At 43.3% G+C, this 16,565-nt stretch overlaps 1 protein-coding gene across 1 annotated transcript in view; it reads left to right on the top strand.

Moving 5' to 3' along the window:
* RNF180 (ring finger protein 180) overlaps nucleotides 1-5,197 on the top strand; it is a 101,617-nt gene extending 96,420 nt beyond the window's left edge. The window contains exon 6 of the mRNA XM_058680006.1: nucleotides 4,144-5,197. Within this exon, the coding sequence (XP_058535989.1) occupies nucleotides 4,144-4,343 (200 nt within the window). The 3' untranslated portion in view covers nucleotides 4,344-5,197. The remainder of the gene's footprint in view (nucleotides 1-4,143) is intronic.
* Nucleotides 5,198-16,565: the final 11,368 nt, after the last annotated feature.

The following is a 16,565-nucleotide window of genomic DNA, read 5'->3' as shown; positions in this document are numbered from 1 at the left end:
TTCTGTCTCAGTTCCACCCAAGCCAGTCCTGGCCATTCTTGGTATCGGCGGAGTCACTCAGCAGATAGCAATTATTGGAGAAAGAAAAAACTTTCAGATTTGACCCCGTATCTCACAACATACACAGCTCTCAAGGAGCATTAAATATCTAAATGCAAAAACATGAAACTATAAGGAAAATTGCTTGAGAAATACGTCAAGACAATGGTAAAGGCAATGACTTTGTGCATGAGTCCCCTTAATCACAAAATCAAAACTAGACAAATGTTATTAAGAAATTTGTGCACAGCAAAAGACAAAAATAAGAGTGAAGGGACCGCAGTAAATAAGGCCAAAAAAAAAAAAAACCTGCTCATCCGAAGACATTTGTAAATCACTCACCTGTACAAGAACTCAAAGTCATGTGAAAATTGAAAAGGTATGTGACACTGATCAGAGTGAATATTTCTTAAAGGAGAAAACATGAATAAACAAATACAAAATGCTCGTGATCGTTAGCCACCAGGGAAATGTAAAACAAAATCACAGTGAGACATTTTACTGCAGTGACAGTTATCAGTGAAATAAAAAATAACGAACAAGTGTTGGTGAGGCATCAGAGAGAGAGGACTCACAGAAACAGTTGATGGGAGTGAGAATGCAGGTTAGCACAGCCATGATGGAAATTTCGGGAACCCTACAGCTAGCCGTACCTCTGATGCTGCCCACTGCCTTTGGATATGCATGGTACTCCAAAGAAGGTTAAGGAAAAATGGAGTACAAAGTGCATTTTGGTTCTAAAAATGTGGATAGGTAGTTTATTTTCCCCACAGTATATAGTTCATGGCCTTTATAGTGACCATTTTATGTATGAATTTCAAAAATGTGTGCATCAAAAACTTTCACTTTCTGCAGACATTGTGAGACAATCTGCTTTACATACAACAAGAGAGATCAGAGTGTGAGATAGCGGCCCTCCTGCATTTCTGGCAGTGCTGTCCACAATGGTCAAGACAGGGAGCCAGGCCCAGCACCATAGCCTAGCAGCCAAAGTCCTTGCCTTGCACATCAGGATCCCATATATCCTGGTGGCCCAGCTTCCCATCCAGCTCCCTGCTTGTGACCTGGGAAAGCAGTAAAGGACAGCCCAAAGCCTTGGGACCCTGCACCTGTGTGGGAGACCTGGAAGGAAGAGATTCCTGACTCCTGGCTTCAGATTGACTCAGCTCCAGCTGTTGCAACCTCTTGAGGAGTGACTCATTGGATGGAAGATCTTCCTCTCTGTGTATCTGACTTTCCAATAAAAAGAAATAATTTTTTTAAAAAAGATAGGGACTCAACCACAATGTCACTTGATGTATGCATGCACAAAGAGAAAGTGGTATGTACACATCATGGAATATTACCCAACCATAGCATGGGAGTAATATCCCATCATTTGCAGTGGATGGAACCGTGCGCATTATATTAAATAATACAATCCAGAAAGGCAAGCACTGCATATTAGATCTTACATGTGGAAGATTATCTGAACGTCAAATAACGAACACCACAGCTTGGTAATGGTGTGGAGTTGGATACTTTCTACCAAATGGAGTTATTTGCCCTGCTAGTGTTTTACACCACAGTGATATGCGTATATTTCATGATAACCTGCTCTGTATTTCCACAATACAGGAGGGGAATACTTAAAGTCTACAATGGTTAAAAAAAAAATGAAAAGGATACAGGAATGCTAATTACCCTGATTTGATGACTAAACAATATAAATGGCTTGACTTTTTTTATGTGCAGTGACTAAGTATCAGTGGAAAGTGCGTACAATCCCCATGGAAGGAATAAACATTGTGAAGACATTCTGTCTTGGTACCTGCGTTGTGTAATGGGAGAAGCTACTGCGTGAGAGAGCTGCCTCCCCCTCGGCCTCTAGTGCACGTCCCAGCTGCCCCACTTTGGACCCAGCTCCCCACTAACGGCCCAGGAAAAGCAGAGGACGGTCCACGTGTGTGGGGCCCTGCCACCCGTGTGGGAGACCCAGATGAAGGTCCTGGTCTCTGGCTTCAGGCTAGTCTAGTCCTGCTCATACCAGCACCTGGCGCAGTTAACCATCAACAGAAGATCTCGCTCTTTGATTTTACCATTTTCAAATAAATAAATTTCTCTTAAAGCAAAACAAAAAACTCCAGTTTGGTGCTAACACTGCAGGTAAAGCCTCCAATTGTGGTGTCAGCTCTGATATGAGTACTGGTTTCAGCTCCTTGCTAATGTGCCAGGAGGTCAGTGGAGGATGTCCTGGGACCCTGTCCCAGGTGGGAGACATGAAAGAAGCTTCTGGATCCTGGCTCAGATGGGCACAGCTCTGGTCCGTGCGGCCATTTGGGGAGTGACCAGCATAGAATTCAATTTGTCTCCCTCTCTTTCAAGTTAAAAAAAAAACCTCCATTTTATAGTTAGGTGTACACCTTGAAACATATTTTTCTTATCTTTTGGCAGAAATAAATATCTAGCCACAAATTACTGATCAAAAAATAAAAATCTTATAGCAAGTTAAACTAAACGTTAAAATTAAAGCCTATTTGTGTCTCTCTAGTGTATTCTGAAACATTCTTTTCTGTTTTAATTTCATATTTTCAATCTATATAGGTACATGTGCAAATATACAAACATGAAATTGAATTGTTCGTAATTAAAGACATTTGATTTTAATACAGCTGTAAGTATATTATTTGCCAGCAAATTAAACATCCTGACATATAGCATGATATTTAGCATTACTCAGTTATTAAGCTGGATGAACCAAAACTTTCTTCAAACTACTAGCAAGTGTGAGTTAATTTTCTCTGCTCAGTTTTTTTGTGCTGTTAAGCAAGTAAGTGTGGCACAGCAAATACAGAACAATAATTGGGTTAATAGCTATTCAAAAAGTGAATTTTACGTTTAAATGCATTTGATATTATATATCAGTAAATTTTTTGCACCTAAGTGTATCTGTGCTTTTAAATGAATAAAAATCCATGCCAAATATAGTCAAACTGATACCCTTGTTATGTCATTTGGTTTTTAGTAAAATATTTTTTTCTCAGTATTTTGCCCAAATATCTGGACTGAATCAAAATTTTTTTTAAGGTTCACTTATTTTTGTTGGAAAGTCAGATATACAGAGAGGAGAGAGAGAGAGAGAGAGCAAGCTCTTGTGTCTGCTGGTTCACTCCCCGAGTGGCCACAATGGCTAGAGCCGAGCTAATCCAAAGCCAGGAGCTTCTGCCAGGTCTCCTGCAATGCATGGAGGGTCCCAAGACTTTGGGCCATCCTTTACTGCCTTGCCAGGCCACAGGCAGGGAGCTGGATCGGAAGTGGGGCCTTCTGGACACAAACAGGCACCCATATGGGAACATGGGACATGCACTAGGCTACGGCATTGGGCCCCTGAATCAGATTCTTAAGTTAGATAGTTGGTTATCAGAAGTTGACAAACTATAGTTATATTAGCAGTTGTAAAAATAAAGTTTGAATTTAGGAAGTGTTCTCATGTAAAAATAATCACATTTGATTTTCACCAATGTTTTACATGGTTATACAGATAAGAACTATAGGACTCAAATAACTGTGTTGCCTCAACTAAGAGTCTAAGTTAAATTAGTCCCCTGAGCCCGTAGTCCTTGCCTTTTCCTGGTTATTGGGTCTGGCTTTGCGTTCTTTTTGCTTTTTATTTGTTCAGCTTCTTAGTGAAGTAGTAAGCCTGTTACCAAAGTATAAATCTAAAATATGGTATCTCAAAATTGGAAAAAATTAATTGGGGAGGAGAGAGGATGGGAGGAAAAGGGGCTGGGATAAGGGGAATGTTACGGGGGTTTTAAAATTCTATCTAATCGTTAAACAGTTAAGACAAAAGTATAAAGTTTATATATATATATATACAACACAAATATATATAGTACACAAATATATATAATAAATATAACACAAAAAACCCTATCAGTTAAAAAAAGGGGGGAAAAAGGATTCACTGTGACCTAGAAGAGACTTCTGATACTTGGTTTTCATAAAAAAAAAAAACAAAAAATCAGTACCACAAGTTGCTGTCTGTTGTAACTTCCTGCGGGGCTTTCCCTCTGGGTGCTTACTGAACCTAAGAGCTCTAAAGTGTGTGCCTGCGTCTGCTAGGGTTCCCCCGGCGGCCGGCGCCGGTCACCAGGCGGCAGTTCCCGCACGGCGCCCACAGGATGGACTACCTGCACTTCGAGGACGACAGCCGCGGCTGGTGGTTCGACATGGACATGGTCATCATTTACATCTACTCCGTCAACTGGGTCATCGGCTTCGTGGTCTTCTGCTTCCTCTGCTATTTTTTCTTTCCGTTCTAGGAATTTTATATCTCACTGTAACTGAACAATCATAACGAATGTAAATAAACGTTGCATAGACCTTTTTCAAATGTGCTTTGAAGTTTTTATAATACTGCCTTGTATAAATGGTTGGTGTTTATAAGACAGCCTGAGAATAATGGACGTGTTTACTAATGTGTTCGTGAATAAATGCAACTTTATTCAAGAGCTGACCTATCCAGAACTTACCAACAGTGTTCAGTTAACAGTGTATCTGGCTTAGGGTTTGGGCTTCTACTTTTTCCAGTGTCATTTTTATACTCATTTTCATTGTGAAGACTGCAATTTTCTCGCCACTTAAAAATGATAATCTACAAAGTAAGATGGAAATCTGAAAGGGTATCTGTATTACTTACATATTTAGTCTGTGACCATTTATTCTCAGGCAGATTTCATATATATCGTATATCTATCTTATATATATGCCATATATATAAGGTAACTAATATTCTCTGGGAACCAATCTAGCAGGGTATATTCAACATTTTTTTCTAATTTTCTTTGCCTATGCCCCTTTCTGTTACCAAGAAATACTTACTGTCCTTTTTGAAAAGACCTGAACATATTTTTAATGTAACATTTTCAGTTATTATAGCAACTTCTAAATACAATGAGACTTACCCTCATTAATCGACATTTCAGAGAGCTATGTTAACATTTTCCAAATTGCAGGATTAGTCACCTGGATAAAATAATTGACTGGCTTTCTGTAGTCTAAACAAACAATGCATGTCCAAAATGTACCTAATTCAGCGATTCATTGAACTAAGATACTGTTAAATATATTGTTAATGTGCAATAAAGAATGGCTTTTAAACTTTTTATTGTTCAGTGATTCCATGTCTAGAACAAATAATTGTTGCAAAGCTCTTGGATTCATAGAAAGAGGCATCATTTATTTTTAGTTGCAGCTGCAGTGATCTCTACATTTTTTCTTATTCAAAGAAAAAAAGAGGAATTTTCAATGTGCAGAGAAATAGGGCAAGGTGACCGAATTTTAAGGAAACCTGGGACGAAGTTTTGATCATGAGTTTATAATCTAGGATTCCTATACTATGTGGTTGTGTTTTAGAAAAAAAAAGCCTATTTTTACATGAAACGGGTAAATCATGATACTTACAGTACAACCAACCAACAAAATAGGGACTAGTCTATCTATAGTAGTTGAATTGTGCAAAGTCACATTTTGGCCTAATCACTGCTGAATGGCTCTGAGTTGAAGACCGATGGCATGTATTGACTGAAGAATATAGAAAAACAGTACAGGCTTTTATTCTAATGTGTCTTTATATATAAAATAGTAATATATGTTACATTATTCAATCCAGAAAGCAGAAAACTAAGTAGAATTCAGAAGCAAAGGTAAATTTGTGTTTATATAGGGATAGTATAATTTATTGACCAAGGAAATATAAGGCTTCTAGTGGAGATTGAAAAATTAGTAAAATGCATATTAAAATGGGAACAATTTTTTACTTATTTGTTTCATTATTCAATGATACAGTTCCATAGGCGCTGGGATTTCCTTTCCCCCTCCACAAATCCCAGCCACCCGCCTCCACTAATTTTCCCCATGTCATGACAGTAATATAGTCCCTCACAGTCAGAAGTCCATCATTCTGCTATGTCAATGTATCCTGACATTGCAGGCATGGGCATTGGCAAGGAGACCAGCAGCCAGGATAAATTTAACAGTTTCACTGGGAGTCCATCTTTGATTTGGAAGTAGAGATGCATACTGTATTGTATCTTCACATCTATACGTGATAATCTGTACTAAACAGTTACTAGACATTACCTTAAATGAACAAGTCATAAAACAGAAAATTTACAACACCGTGAAGTTAAATAACATGCTGCTGAATGACATTTAAAATCAAGTCCTTCTTGATGCAAATGATGCTCTTGTGTGACCTATGAGTCACTGAGGAAATAAGAAAAACAAAAACCATTTTTGAATGAATAAAAACAGAAATATGAAACCCTCTGAGATATAGCAAAAGCAGTATTGGGATGGCTGTTGATGTAGTATTTTGCATGAAGGTTGCCTTATATAAGAACATATATTTGTCCTTTGGGCATTGACTTGTTTCACTGAGCATAGTGGTCTTTAGTTGGGACCATTTGATTGTAAATGGCAGCATTTCATTCTTTTTAGTGGTTGAGTACTATTCCACAGAATAGATTTACCAGTTTCTTTATCCACTCTTCTTTGGGCAGCTGGGTGTTTCTGTGTCTTCGCTATTATAGATTGTGCTGCTGTAAATATAGGATTACAGATCCCCTTCTCATATGCAGATTTCACTTCCTTTGGATATATTCCCAGGAGTGGGATAGTTGGGTTATATAGCAGGTCATTTTTCAGTTCTCCTAGCACTCTCCATACTGATAATATTTTAAGAATTTTAAAGTAAGTTTCAACCGTTTCCCAAGCAACTTCCAGCTTTTGCATGCTAGAAACACAACCACATTTCAGAAAATTCATTAAATTAGTAAGTAATTTGGGCGAAAAAAAATTTCTGAAACCCATAGTTTTTTCACAATATGGATTTTCATGAACTTCTACACTGATACTAAAATTTTTGCACAAAGACTTTAATTCCATTTCCCCCAAATTTTTTTATTATTATTTTTACTGGAAAGGTAGATATACAGAGAGCAGGAGAGACAGAGAGGAAGATCTTCTGTCCAATGGTTCACTCCCCAAGTGGCTCCAGCGGCAGGAGCTGAGCCGATCCGAAGCCAGGAGCCAGGAGCTCTTCCATGTTTCCCATGTGGGTGCAGGGTCCCAAGGCTTTGGGCCATCCTCAACTGCTGTCCCAGGCTATAAGCAGCGAGCTGGATGGGAAGTGGGGCCACCGGGATTAGAACCGGCGCCCATATGGGATCCTGATGTGCAAGGCCAGGACTTTAACCACCATGCCGTTACGCCGGGCCCTCATTTTCCCCAAATTTTATAGTACTCTCCTATACCCTGATTAAAAGTTGATTTTAATTTTACATAAACTGAAGCTTATTAGTATTACAGATTTTTTAGACAAAGTTTTTAAATTTTGTTTACGGGTGCAAACCTATAAATTGATATATATCATCTGGCACATAAGTAATTATTCTTTCTTCTGCTGGATCTAGTCAGCAGTTGAGACTTTTTTGTTGTGCCTGCCAGATACAACAGACAGCATACTGAGCTGGATTTTCTGGTAAATTTCATGTATCCTTTTGTTGATGATTTTACATGTGATGTGTCAGCTGCTTCTCTTCCTATTACAACGTGGCTTTTGTGGACTGAAGGTCTGTTTCTGAAGATGTTTTTGAGTAGCAGCTTTACAAGCTCCTTTGGCATTCATTAATGTGTAATTTCCCTGTAGCTTTTGCCCCTGTTGACAATGGCAAAAGCCACATCTCAGTGGTGACAATGAAGGTGAAGCAGTGTTGGGCCCGAGTCCAAGATGTGCTTGCCACCTATGCCCATAGCACGTGTTGACTTAATCTATGGCAGCGCCAGTCAGGAGAGCTCAAAGCCAAATCAGGTTGGAAAAGCTGTCCCACAGCCCAGGATGACGGGTGCGGTAAGTCACAGCAGGCAGCACAAGGAGGGCGTAGGGCACGGTGATGTACGAGTCTGCGCACTCGGAGACAGGTTGGTGAAGGGTGTGCCAACAACAGACACACTAGAGCCGGAAGAAGGCAAGCTGTTCTCTTTCCCACTTGTGAGAGAACAGAGGCACGCATGCCAGGCAGGTAAGTTCCACCAAACTCCACGCACAGCCATGGGGTTCTTGGCTCGTGGCAGGGATGCAATCAAGTACATTCAGCAATGTCAAAGCTCACTTAGAAAGGAGTTACATGACCCGGGCGAATGTATATGGCTAACTGCTTCCAGCAAAACTGCAGCACACTTCAGCTACTCCAAGATTGGTGTTCACGCACTGACCAGAACCTCAACGGGATGGCGAGGAAAACCAGGCAACTCAGGCAGATGGGCAAGACCAACCTCATAGCACAGAGCTAGAGCCAGCTCAAGGTCTGCCAGGACTAGAGTCAGGAATGCCCACCAAAGTCCAAGCAGGCTGAAGAAGACAGTCACATGGCTCAGCCAGGTAGCACAGCTTAACACAGCCAGGGCAAGCTCAGACAGCAGCAAAACTGGAACCTGCTGAAGAAGAGAGCCATGCAGCTCAGGCAGATACGTAACTGATTACAACCCCCAGTGCTAGATTGAGCTCAGCAAAAGAATCAAAGACAGATCCGTCTTGGGCAGCCTGTGGTCCTCTGCATTGCCTGCAGGGGCGGGAGAGACCACAAGGGGCTGGCACCAGGTCTGTAGAAGCAGGCAACCCTACCCGCACTGCTGTTTTGAACTCCTAGCTCATGTGGCACGCACCACCATTTGTGGTAAGGTGATGTGGTCTGGTTAGGTGTGCGAGGCTGCAGTCCCTTCTGCTGACGCACTGGGATACGGGAGCCCCCAAGCAGGTGGGTGATGTAGGGGCTTCTCAAGAGGAAAAGAAACGAAAGCAAAACAAGACAACCTTCGAACTGATTTGCCCCATGAAACTATTTAATCAATTTAATTTTGAGTCATGTATATCCATTTCTATTTCTACTGAGTTTTATTATTGGTAAAGATTAACTGCAAAGGGCCTGACACATTCATTTTTTTTAAAATGCCCAAATTGAGGTGTATTTTTATGTCCAGCAGGTAATTCATTTCCTGATTTTAAAAATGCAAGTTCACAAATCCACACCAATTTATGTTCAGCAGAAGCTAGAAGACTCTAAATTACACAGACTCACCAAATTCAAGAATGGAAGACATAACTCCATTTTTCTGTTTGCTGTATTATTAAATGCCACTAGTAGCAAATGCTAAATGTAACAGCAGTTGCCATAATCAGTTTCACTTACGCAACTTGCTAAGATAGATGACATGGTATAAGAAAAAAGTATCTCATAACCTCACGCATCTTTTGTATTAAAACATTTCCATCTTCAGGGACTCTTTTCTGGATCCGTTGTTAAGGAATGCTGTACTGGGACGAGCGTTGATGAACTGCCACTTGCGATGCTGGCACGCCAGAGTGCTGGGTCACGTCCTGGCTTTGCTCTTCACATCCAGTTCTCTGCTAATGTGCCTAGGAAAGCAGGGCTTAGATTCCTGCCGGCCACAGGGAAGACCCAGATGGAGTTCAGGGCTCCTGGCTTCAGCCTTGATCTGCCCAACTTGCGCAGCCGTGTGGGCAGCAAATCAGCAGACAGAAGATAGTCTTTCCCTCACTTGCTTGTTCTCCCCCTCCTCCAGTCTCTCACTCTGCCTTCGAAATAATTGTGGTTTTCTTAAAAGAAGGAATTCCTTATAGATGAATTCTCTAATGAACTGCAATGGCCATTTAAAACCCTCAGTTCTCCGAAGAACTCTGCAACTGTGTCAGAAGCCCTGGTCATCCAGGGAAGTGCTCCTGGGGTTGTGCATAATTTGTCATGATCCACTCTTCTCCAACAGTTTTGGATTTTCCAAGGGTCATCGCATTTTGGCCTGTTTTTTTTTTTTTCTCCCAAAGGGCATTTATTTCCATGTTGCTAAATACCTGCCCATAATAAGAACTTCTTTATTCACTTTAGGTTTTACTTTCCTAATTTTGCACAGGAAGAACACCATAAGCAAATGAGATTTATGTTTATATGTGACTACTGTCTCAGCAGTATGACTACCAAATTTGGGGCTTAACTGTTTATTTCACTGGGAAAAAGAGGATTTTTCCAATCTCAAACTTTGTAGTACTGGATTTTTCAAGTTCACAGGAAACATCATTTACAGTGTAGATAAAATAATCATTGTCCTGTTTTCAGACACATCATAAAATCATGTTTATTGGTAAATCTTATTGAAAGTACATGGAAGACAATCTTTGCGATGGAAGGGAAAAGACTGCTTTGTTTAGAAAAATGAAGTATCCTATGTGTTCACATCCTGTTACAGTAGAAAATATCCACTGTAATGTGTGTCATTCATTTATGCTCTTGTTGTAAAGTCAGGGTTAGTTCTTTTTACACATAGTACTCACTCAATTGATGATTACATGATACATAATCCTTATAAGTTTTCTTTTCATGTATCACACCTAAGAGCTTCAAGATAATCAAGCAGATAAAGTATCTTCCAAGTACAATGGAAATTTATTAGTAGTATCTGCATTGTGAGAAATGGGTATTGTTCCTATAAGATACGCAGAAAGCAAATTAAAGTGATGGGTTTAATCTCTTTCTGTCCAATTACAAGACGTACGCACCTTTTACTTCTCTATATTATTAATATCTGATCACTTGATACGAATTTTCATTGAGAAAGCTTGACATTGCCTCTAGACAAGTGGTAGTAATACATTCTGGTCCTAATCAAGAATATAATAATGAGGGACTGGCATTATGTTTGTGACAACTTTCATTGCTAAAAATCAATAAAAATATTATCTGTGGGACATTATTTAATACAAGACATGGTATTTGTTGGTAAATTTGACTTCCTGGCATCCTGGAATGCTTTTACATCCAGCATCCACAGGGAAGAGAGAGTGCTGTAATCCACGTTGAATGCCCTTCTATTCTGGAGGTTAAAAAGTGCAGAACACAAGACACCTGGTGTCCCAAAGGTGCTGGGTGAAACTGTCACCCACACTCAGGTTGCTTTTTTGCATTATGTATTTATGTTTTAATTTTTTGATGAAATTTACATAGTTGATTGTGGGCAAGGTTTAGGGGAAAGTGGGTAAGACCATTGTTTCCAATTTTCTTTTTCTTCTTTCTATATCTGAAGGAAGGGAGAAAGTGAGGGGAGAAGCCACACCCAGTAACCGGGAATGAGGAACGGCCACCTGGTGTCATCCCAGGGTCCCCAATGTGCAGTATGCTCCGAGGATTCTGCTCAAGTGGTTTTGATAGTTCTGAAATGTTGTTGATATCACTGATCCCATGATGAGGAAATCCTTCCAAGGTTCACTGGCTGACATAGTCCACCTTAGAGTCTCCATCTGCCCAGAAATTTGCTGTCAAGCTTGGCTGGGATAGTTGACCAATTTGTTCTGCCCTCATTCCTCTGCTGTGGTACCAGATGTCCTCTGCAGGCCCCAATGGACTGCCAAATTCTCCATGTGCATCTGGGTATTGTTCACTGCTGCATCTAAGCCACTGAAGAGGCCCAGTTTTGACACATGGCCTCCACAGTCTGACCACAGATCCTACAACTCTCCCCGTGGTTGGAGCTCTGAGTCCAGCGGCTCCTCTTCTGAAGTGATCCCAGACCAGATTTTTGTGTGTGCTTACCAGTACTGGGCCCAGCTCTGTCTGTCACCCACATCAGCCAGTGCACACACTGGCAGTTGCAATTACTGGGTCACTTCTGTCTCCAGCCCTGTCTCTTATGTAAATCCATGGATGCTGTGGCCCAGTTTAACTCTGCCCACCACACACTCAGCCCTCATGTACACTACTATTGGGAGCTGCAGCCTAGTTGGAGCTACCACAGTAACTTCCACTAGGGCTGCCCCCAGCCATGGTTCCTGTTCTTGCCAACTGGTTCAGCAGACAGTCCAGTCTGTCCCACATCCCATTCACCTCTCACACATCAATGGGCATTGAAGCCTGCTCAACCCAACCAATCCCACTATCTAGCCCACAATCAGACCAGTGTCACCGCCTGCCTAGTCAGGTCTATCTGCAGCCCTGGTTCTCATGCTCACCAGGGGGAGTTACAGCCTGCAGAAAGGTGCCCGTAGTTCCCTTACTGGACCAACTCCTGGATCTTGCATTTTCCAGTTGGTTCTACTGTCTAGCCTGACAGGATCTGCCACCAGTCCCAGGACTGTCCAGATGATGTTGCAGCAAAGTTCAATCAGTCTGCACTTACTCTGGCTTATGCACCTGTTGGTACCTTCAGCTAGCCCAACGTGGCTCTCCCTGTAACCCTGCTCACATGCAGGCCAACAGGTGTTAGAAGCCCTGCCTGGCCTTGTCTGCACCCAGTCCCAGTTCTCACACTTACCATGGGAGCAGTGGCCCAGCAGGGGATTATGTCCCTAACTAGGCTCGCCCTACTCCCACCCTGGGTCTCACATGTGCTAGTCTGGCATGGAGTGCCTTACCTCAGCAATTGCCAGCAGGTGCTCTAGCCTGGCCCAGCCCAGTCAGCTCCCAGTCCCGAATCTAATGTGAACTAGCTGGTATTGCAGCCCAATCTGGCCATCCTGCACCCCTTTCTGATTTTCAGATCTGTCAATGGCTGCTTTGGACTGGCCCAGCCTGGCCTGCCCCTAGACCTGATCTATGCTAATGCCAGGAAGTATTAGCTGTTCTCAGCCTTGGTTCTTGCACTCACCTGCAGGGGTTGCATCCTGAAGAAGTTCCCCAAGCTCCTCTATCAGATCTCCTTCTAGTGGCAGATCACATACACACTGGTTGGTCCTTGGCCAAGACTGACTTAATCCACCTCCTGTTCTGGCAGGAGCAGTAGCCTTTCCCAACCAGACCACACCCATTCTGGTTCTTACTGTTAGGTGCTACAGCCCAGCCACACCTGCTCCACACCCAGACACTACTCTCACCTGGTTCAGCAGGTCCAAGACCTAGTCCAGCCTCTCCTACACCCATTCTGATTCTCATAAGCTCCAGTGAATACTGAAGTCTAGCCCAGCCTGGCACCTCTCCAGACCCAGTGTACAACCATGCCAAGGGACACTGCAGTCATATCCAGTCTAGACACCGCCCCCATTCTGGCTCTCATGCTAACTATTGGGAACCATGACCCCTGGGCATCCCCTTAGCTCCATAACCAGGCTTGTTCCCAATCATAGCTCTTGTGCATACCAGTGGTTGCACTGACCCAGCTCTGCATAGCCCATCCCGTCTTGGCCTTTGCCTTAGATGTTGCAGCCTGAACTGCCAATCCACCCCCAGTCCCAACTCTTGCTGGTGGGTGTGGCACCCTAGCCCTGCCCCATCTGCTCCTATCCCTAGCTCATGTAAACCAGTAGGTGTGATAGCCTAGCCTGCATGAATCATACTCTAACCTGGCTCCTGCACTTGCCAGTGAGCCCTGCCTGGCCTGCCCTCCTCCAGAACCACGCACTTGCCAATGGGTGGAGCTACCTTGCCTGGCCTGACCAACACCCAGGCCTAAATCACATTCTTACTAGCTGAAGCCAACCAGAAGAGTTTCCCAAGTTCCCCTACCAGGGCCACTCCCAATCCCAATCTCATATGTGCCAGCAGGTGCTAGGGCCCCACCCAACATAGTCTGCCCCTTCTGTCCTGGACTTTTTTATTAGCTAGTGGATGTTGTGGCCCAGCCCACCCCATACCCCCTTCTTGGGTGTGTCTGTAGGTGCTGCAGCCCAGACCAGCCAAGCCTGTACTCAACTCCAGTGCCCAACCCCAGTATCCATGAGTGTTGGAGGGTTCCATGGTCATGCCTACCTCAGCCCGTCACCACCCCTGGCTCTTTAGCAAACCAGCAGAAACTGCAGTTCCACAGGAGTGCCCACACAGAACCTGCCCCAGAGCTGGTTGTCTTTTGTGCTAACTGGTGTCATGGCCCAGCCTAACATTACCTGACCTCGTTCTGACCCTCACTGTAGGGTGCTATGATCTAACCCTGCCAGTCGGCCCCAGTCCTAGCTTTAGTGTTGGCCTGTGAGTACTGATCAGGTGTAGTCCATGCCAATTAGCCCAGCTCAAGTTTCCCATGTGGGCTGATGTACCTGACACACGAAAGTCCTGTAGCTTCCCCCCTCCAAACCACTCTGTCCCAGGCCCCTTGCTTACCTGCAGATATTGAGGTCTTGCGGATGAGAGTCCCTCAGGAGTTCTTCCTCCCTAACATCCCCTGCTCCTTTCCCTGATCCATCCATACTCCCTGTGCCCAGGAGCATGTAGGTTCCCCGGGCCGGCCCACCAGCACTCCATGGTGGCATACTAATCCAGGGCTCTGCTACCTGCCCTCCAGCCTGGCCCAGGGTCCAGCACGTGGAGGAAATCCCCAGGCTCCCTCCACCTGCCTGGGTGTGAGCCCTCAGCTCTGCACATCCCTGCTGGTGCCATCCCCTTCCCCCAGTCCCCTCCCCCTCTGCAAACACACACCCTAAGTCTCCCACTGGGCCAGCCACAGCTTCTGCCCACCACAGTGGCTGGGAGGAAGGAGCCAGCCTGCTGCAGCCCACAGGTAGTTTTGATCCCCCTCTCCACATCCACTTCTAAGAGTTTTCAATTGATTAAGTACGCCAAGCCACAATAATCTCCCTGCCTGATGAGGAACTTTAATTGCCCTGCAAAGCTTCACAGATGGAGCAAATGATCCGATTGGATAATTAAGATATGGTGTGTGCAGACTACAAAATAGCTGCTGTTTTCCTTGTACCTTCCCAACTCTGTGAAAGAACAGCTCTCTCTAAAAATTTTTTCTTTAATATTTACTTACTTATTTGAAAGGCAGAGTCACAGAGAGACACAGAGAGATTGTCCATCCTCCGGTTCACTCCCTAAATAGCCGCAACAGCCAGAGGTAGGCCAGTGTAAAGCCAGGAGCCAGAAGCATCTTCCAGGATTCCTATGTGAGGCAGATGGGTCACCTTCCACTGCTTTCCTAGGCACATTACCAGGAGCAGCCAGGCTTTGAACTGGTGCCCATATGGAATGCCAGTGTTGCACAGAGTTTTATTTGTCGGGCCACAACGCTGGTCCCAACAGAATAGCTTTTATAACCTCATCCGGAAACATACTGGAGAAGAAATTTTAGGGACTGCAGTTTAGCCTAGTCAAGATGTCATACCACAAAGCCATTATACATGATATACTCAATTGATCATCCTTTATCCTGGGCTATTGCTACGGTATGACCAATCTTACAGATGTGAATTAAAAGTGTGCACCATCAGGGTGGCTGCTGTGTTACAGCAAGTGAAGCTGCAACTCAGGACACTGGCATCCCATACAAGAGTGCTGATTCAAGTCCCAGCTGCTCCCTTTCCAATCCATCTCCTTGCTGATGTGCCTGAGCAAACTAGAGGATGATGGCCCAGTAACTGCGTTTCTGTCCAACCGTGTGAGAGACCAACTAGGATTCCCCAACTTCTGCCTGGCCCAGTCCTGGACTTGTGGCCATTTGGGGAGTAAACCAGTGGATCTCTTCCTCTCTGTCACTCTGCCTTTTGAACAAAGTATAAGTAAATATTTTAAAAAGAAGAAGAAGAAAAGAGTACAGCCTATCCTGCAATAAGTCTTCTCTTGTGCCATAAAAGTGATTAAATGTTCTACATAGAAGACTGGTTAGCTATTGTTAACATACTACCCCAAAATGAATGGCTTACAAATACACCTCACTGTATCTCATAATTTGCTGTGTCAGTTCTCATTGGTACCAATGCAACTGACATTCAACAATAAACCACAGGCCCCAAAACTTTTTCAATAAAGGTATAGACAGTAAGATTTTAGGTTTTACAAGCCACACCTTGCACTTGTCACATATTCTATTAAATTTTTCTTTTTAATTTGATTTTAAATATTTCCTTAAATGCATTTTCATTTTATCTGAAAAATAAAGAGACACAGACTCATTCCTCAACAGCCATGGCATGCCAGGCTAAAGCCAGGAGCCTGGAACTCAATCTGGATCTCACAGGGTATCAGGGACCCAAACATTGGGTAACAGTCTGCCGCTGCCAGGGTGCGCATCACCAGGAAGCTGGGACCAGAAGCAGAGATGGCACGTGACCCTAGGCACTTCCATAAGAAATATGGGAATCCCAAGTTGCATGGTGAATAGCTGTGCCAAATGCCTGCCTCAACCTTTTTACTCTTAGAACCTTCTTTTTTATTACACAATCAGGCTGGTTTGGGGTCACAGGCTATCGTGTGCCAACCACAGATCTTTTTCTTTGGTTCTCAAACTTGGCACATAGTCGAATCAGTAGGGGAGTTTCTGAAAATAATAATGCCTACTAGTTAAAGTGCCACAATATTTGGTGTTACTTCCAAACATTCTGATTTAATTGGTATAGCAACAGGGATTATTCAATGGTTCCCTAGGTAAGCTCTGACATACACTAAAGCTTGCGATCTCATACTGAATATCACCTACTTTCTCTGCAAAATGGTAACTCTTTGCTTGATAATTTTTCCCAGTATTCATTTATTATTTGGGAGCACAGG

Source organism: Ochotona princeps, chromosome 23 (assembly GCF_030435755.1).
Source record: "Ochotona princeps isolate mOchPri1 chromosome 23, mOchPri1.hap1, whole genome shotgun sequence".
In the NCBI taxonomy this organism is placed as follows: domain Eukaryota; kingdom Metazoa; phylum Chordata; class Mammalia; order Lagomorpha; family Ochotonidae; genus Ochotona; species Ochotona princeps.
The sequence above is the reverse complement of the archived record's forward strand: the minus strand, read 5'-3'. Positions and strand labels throughout refer to the sequence as shown.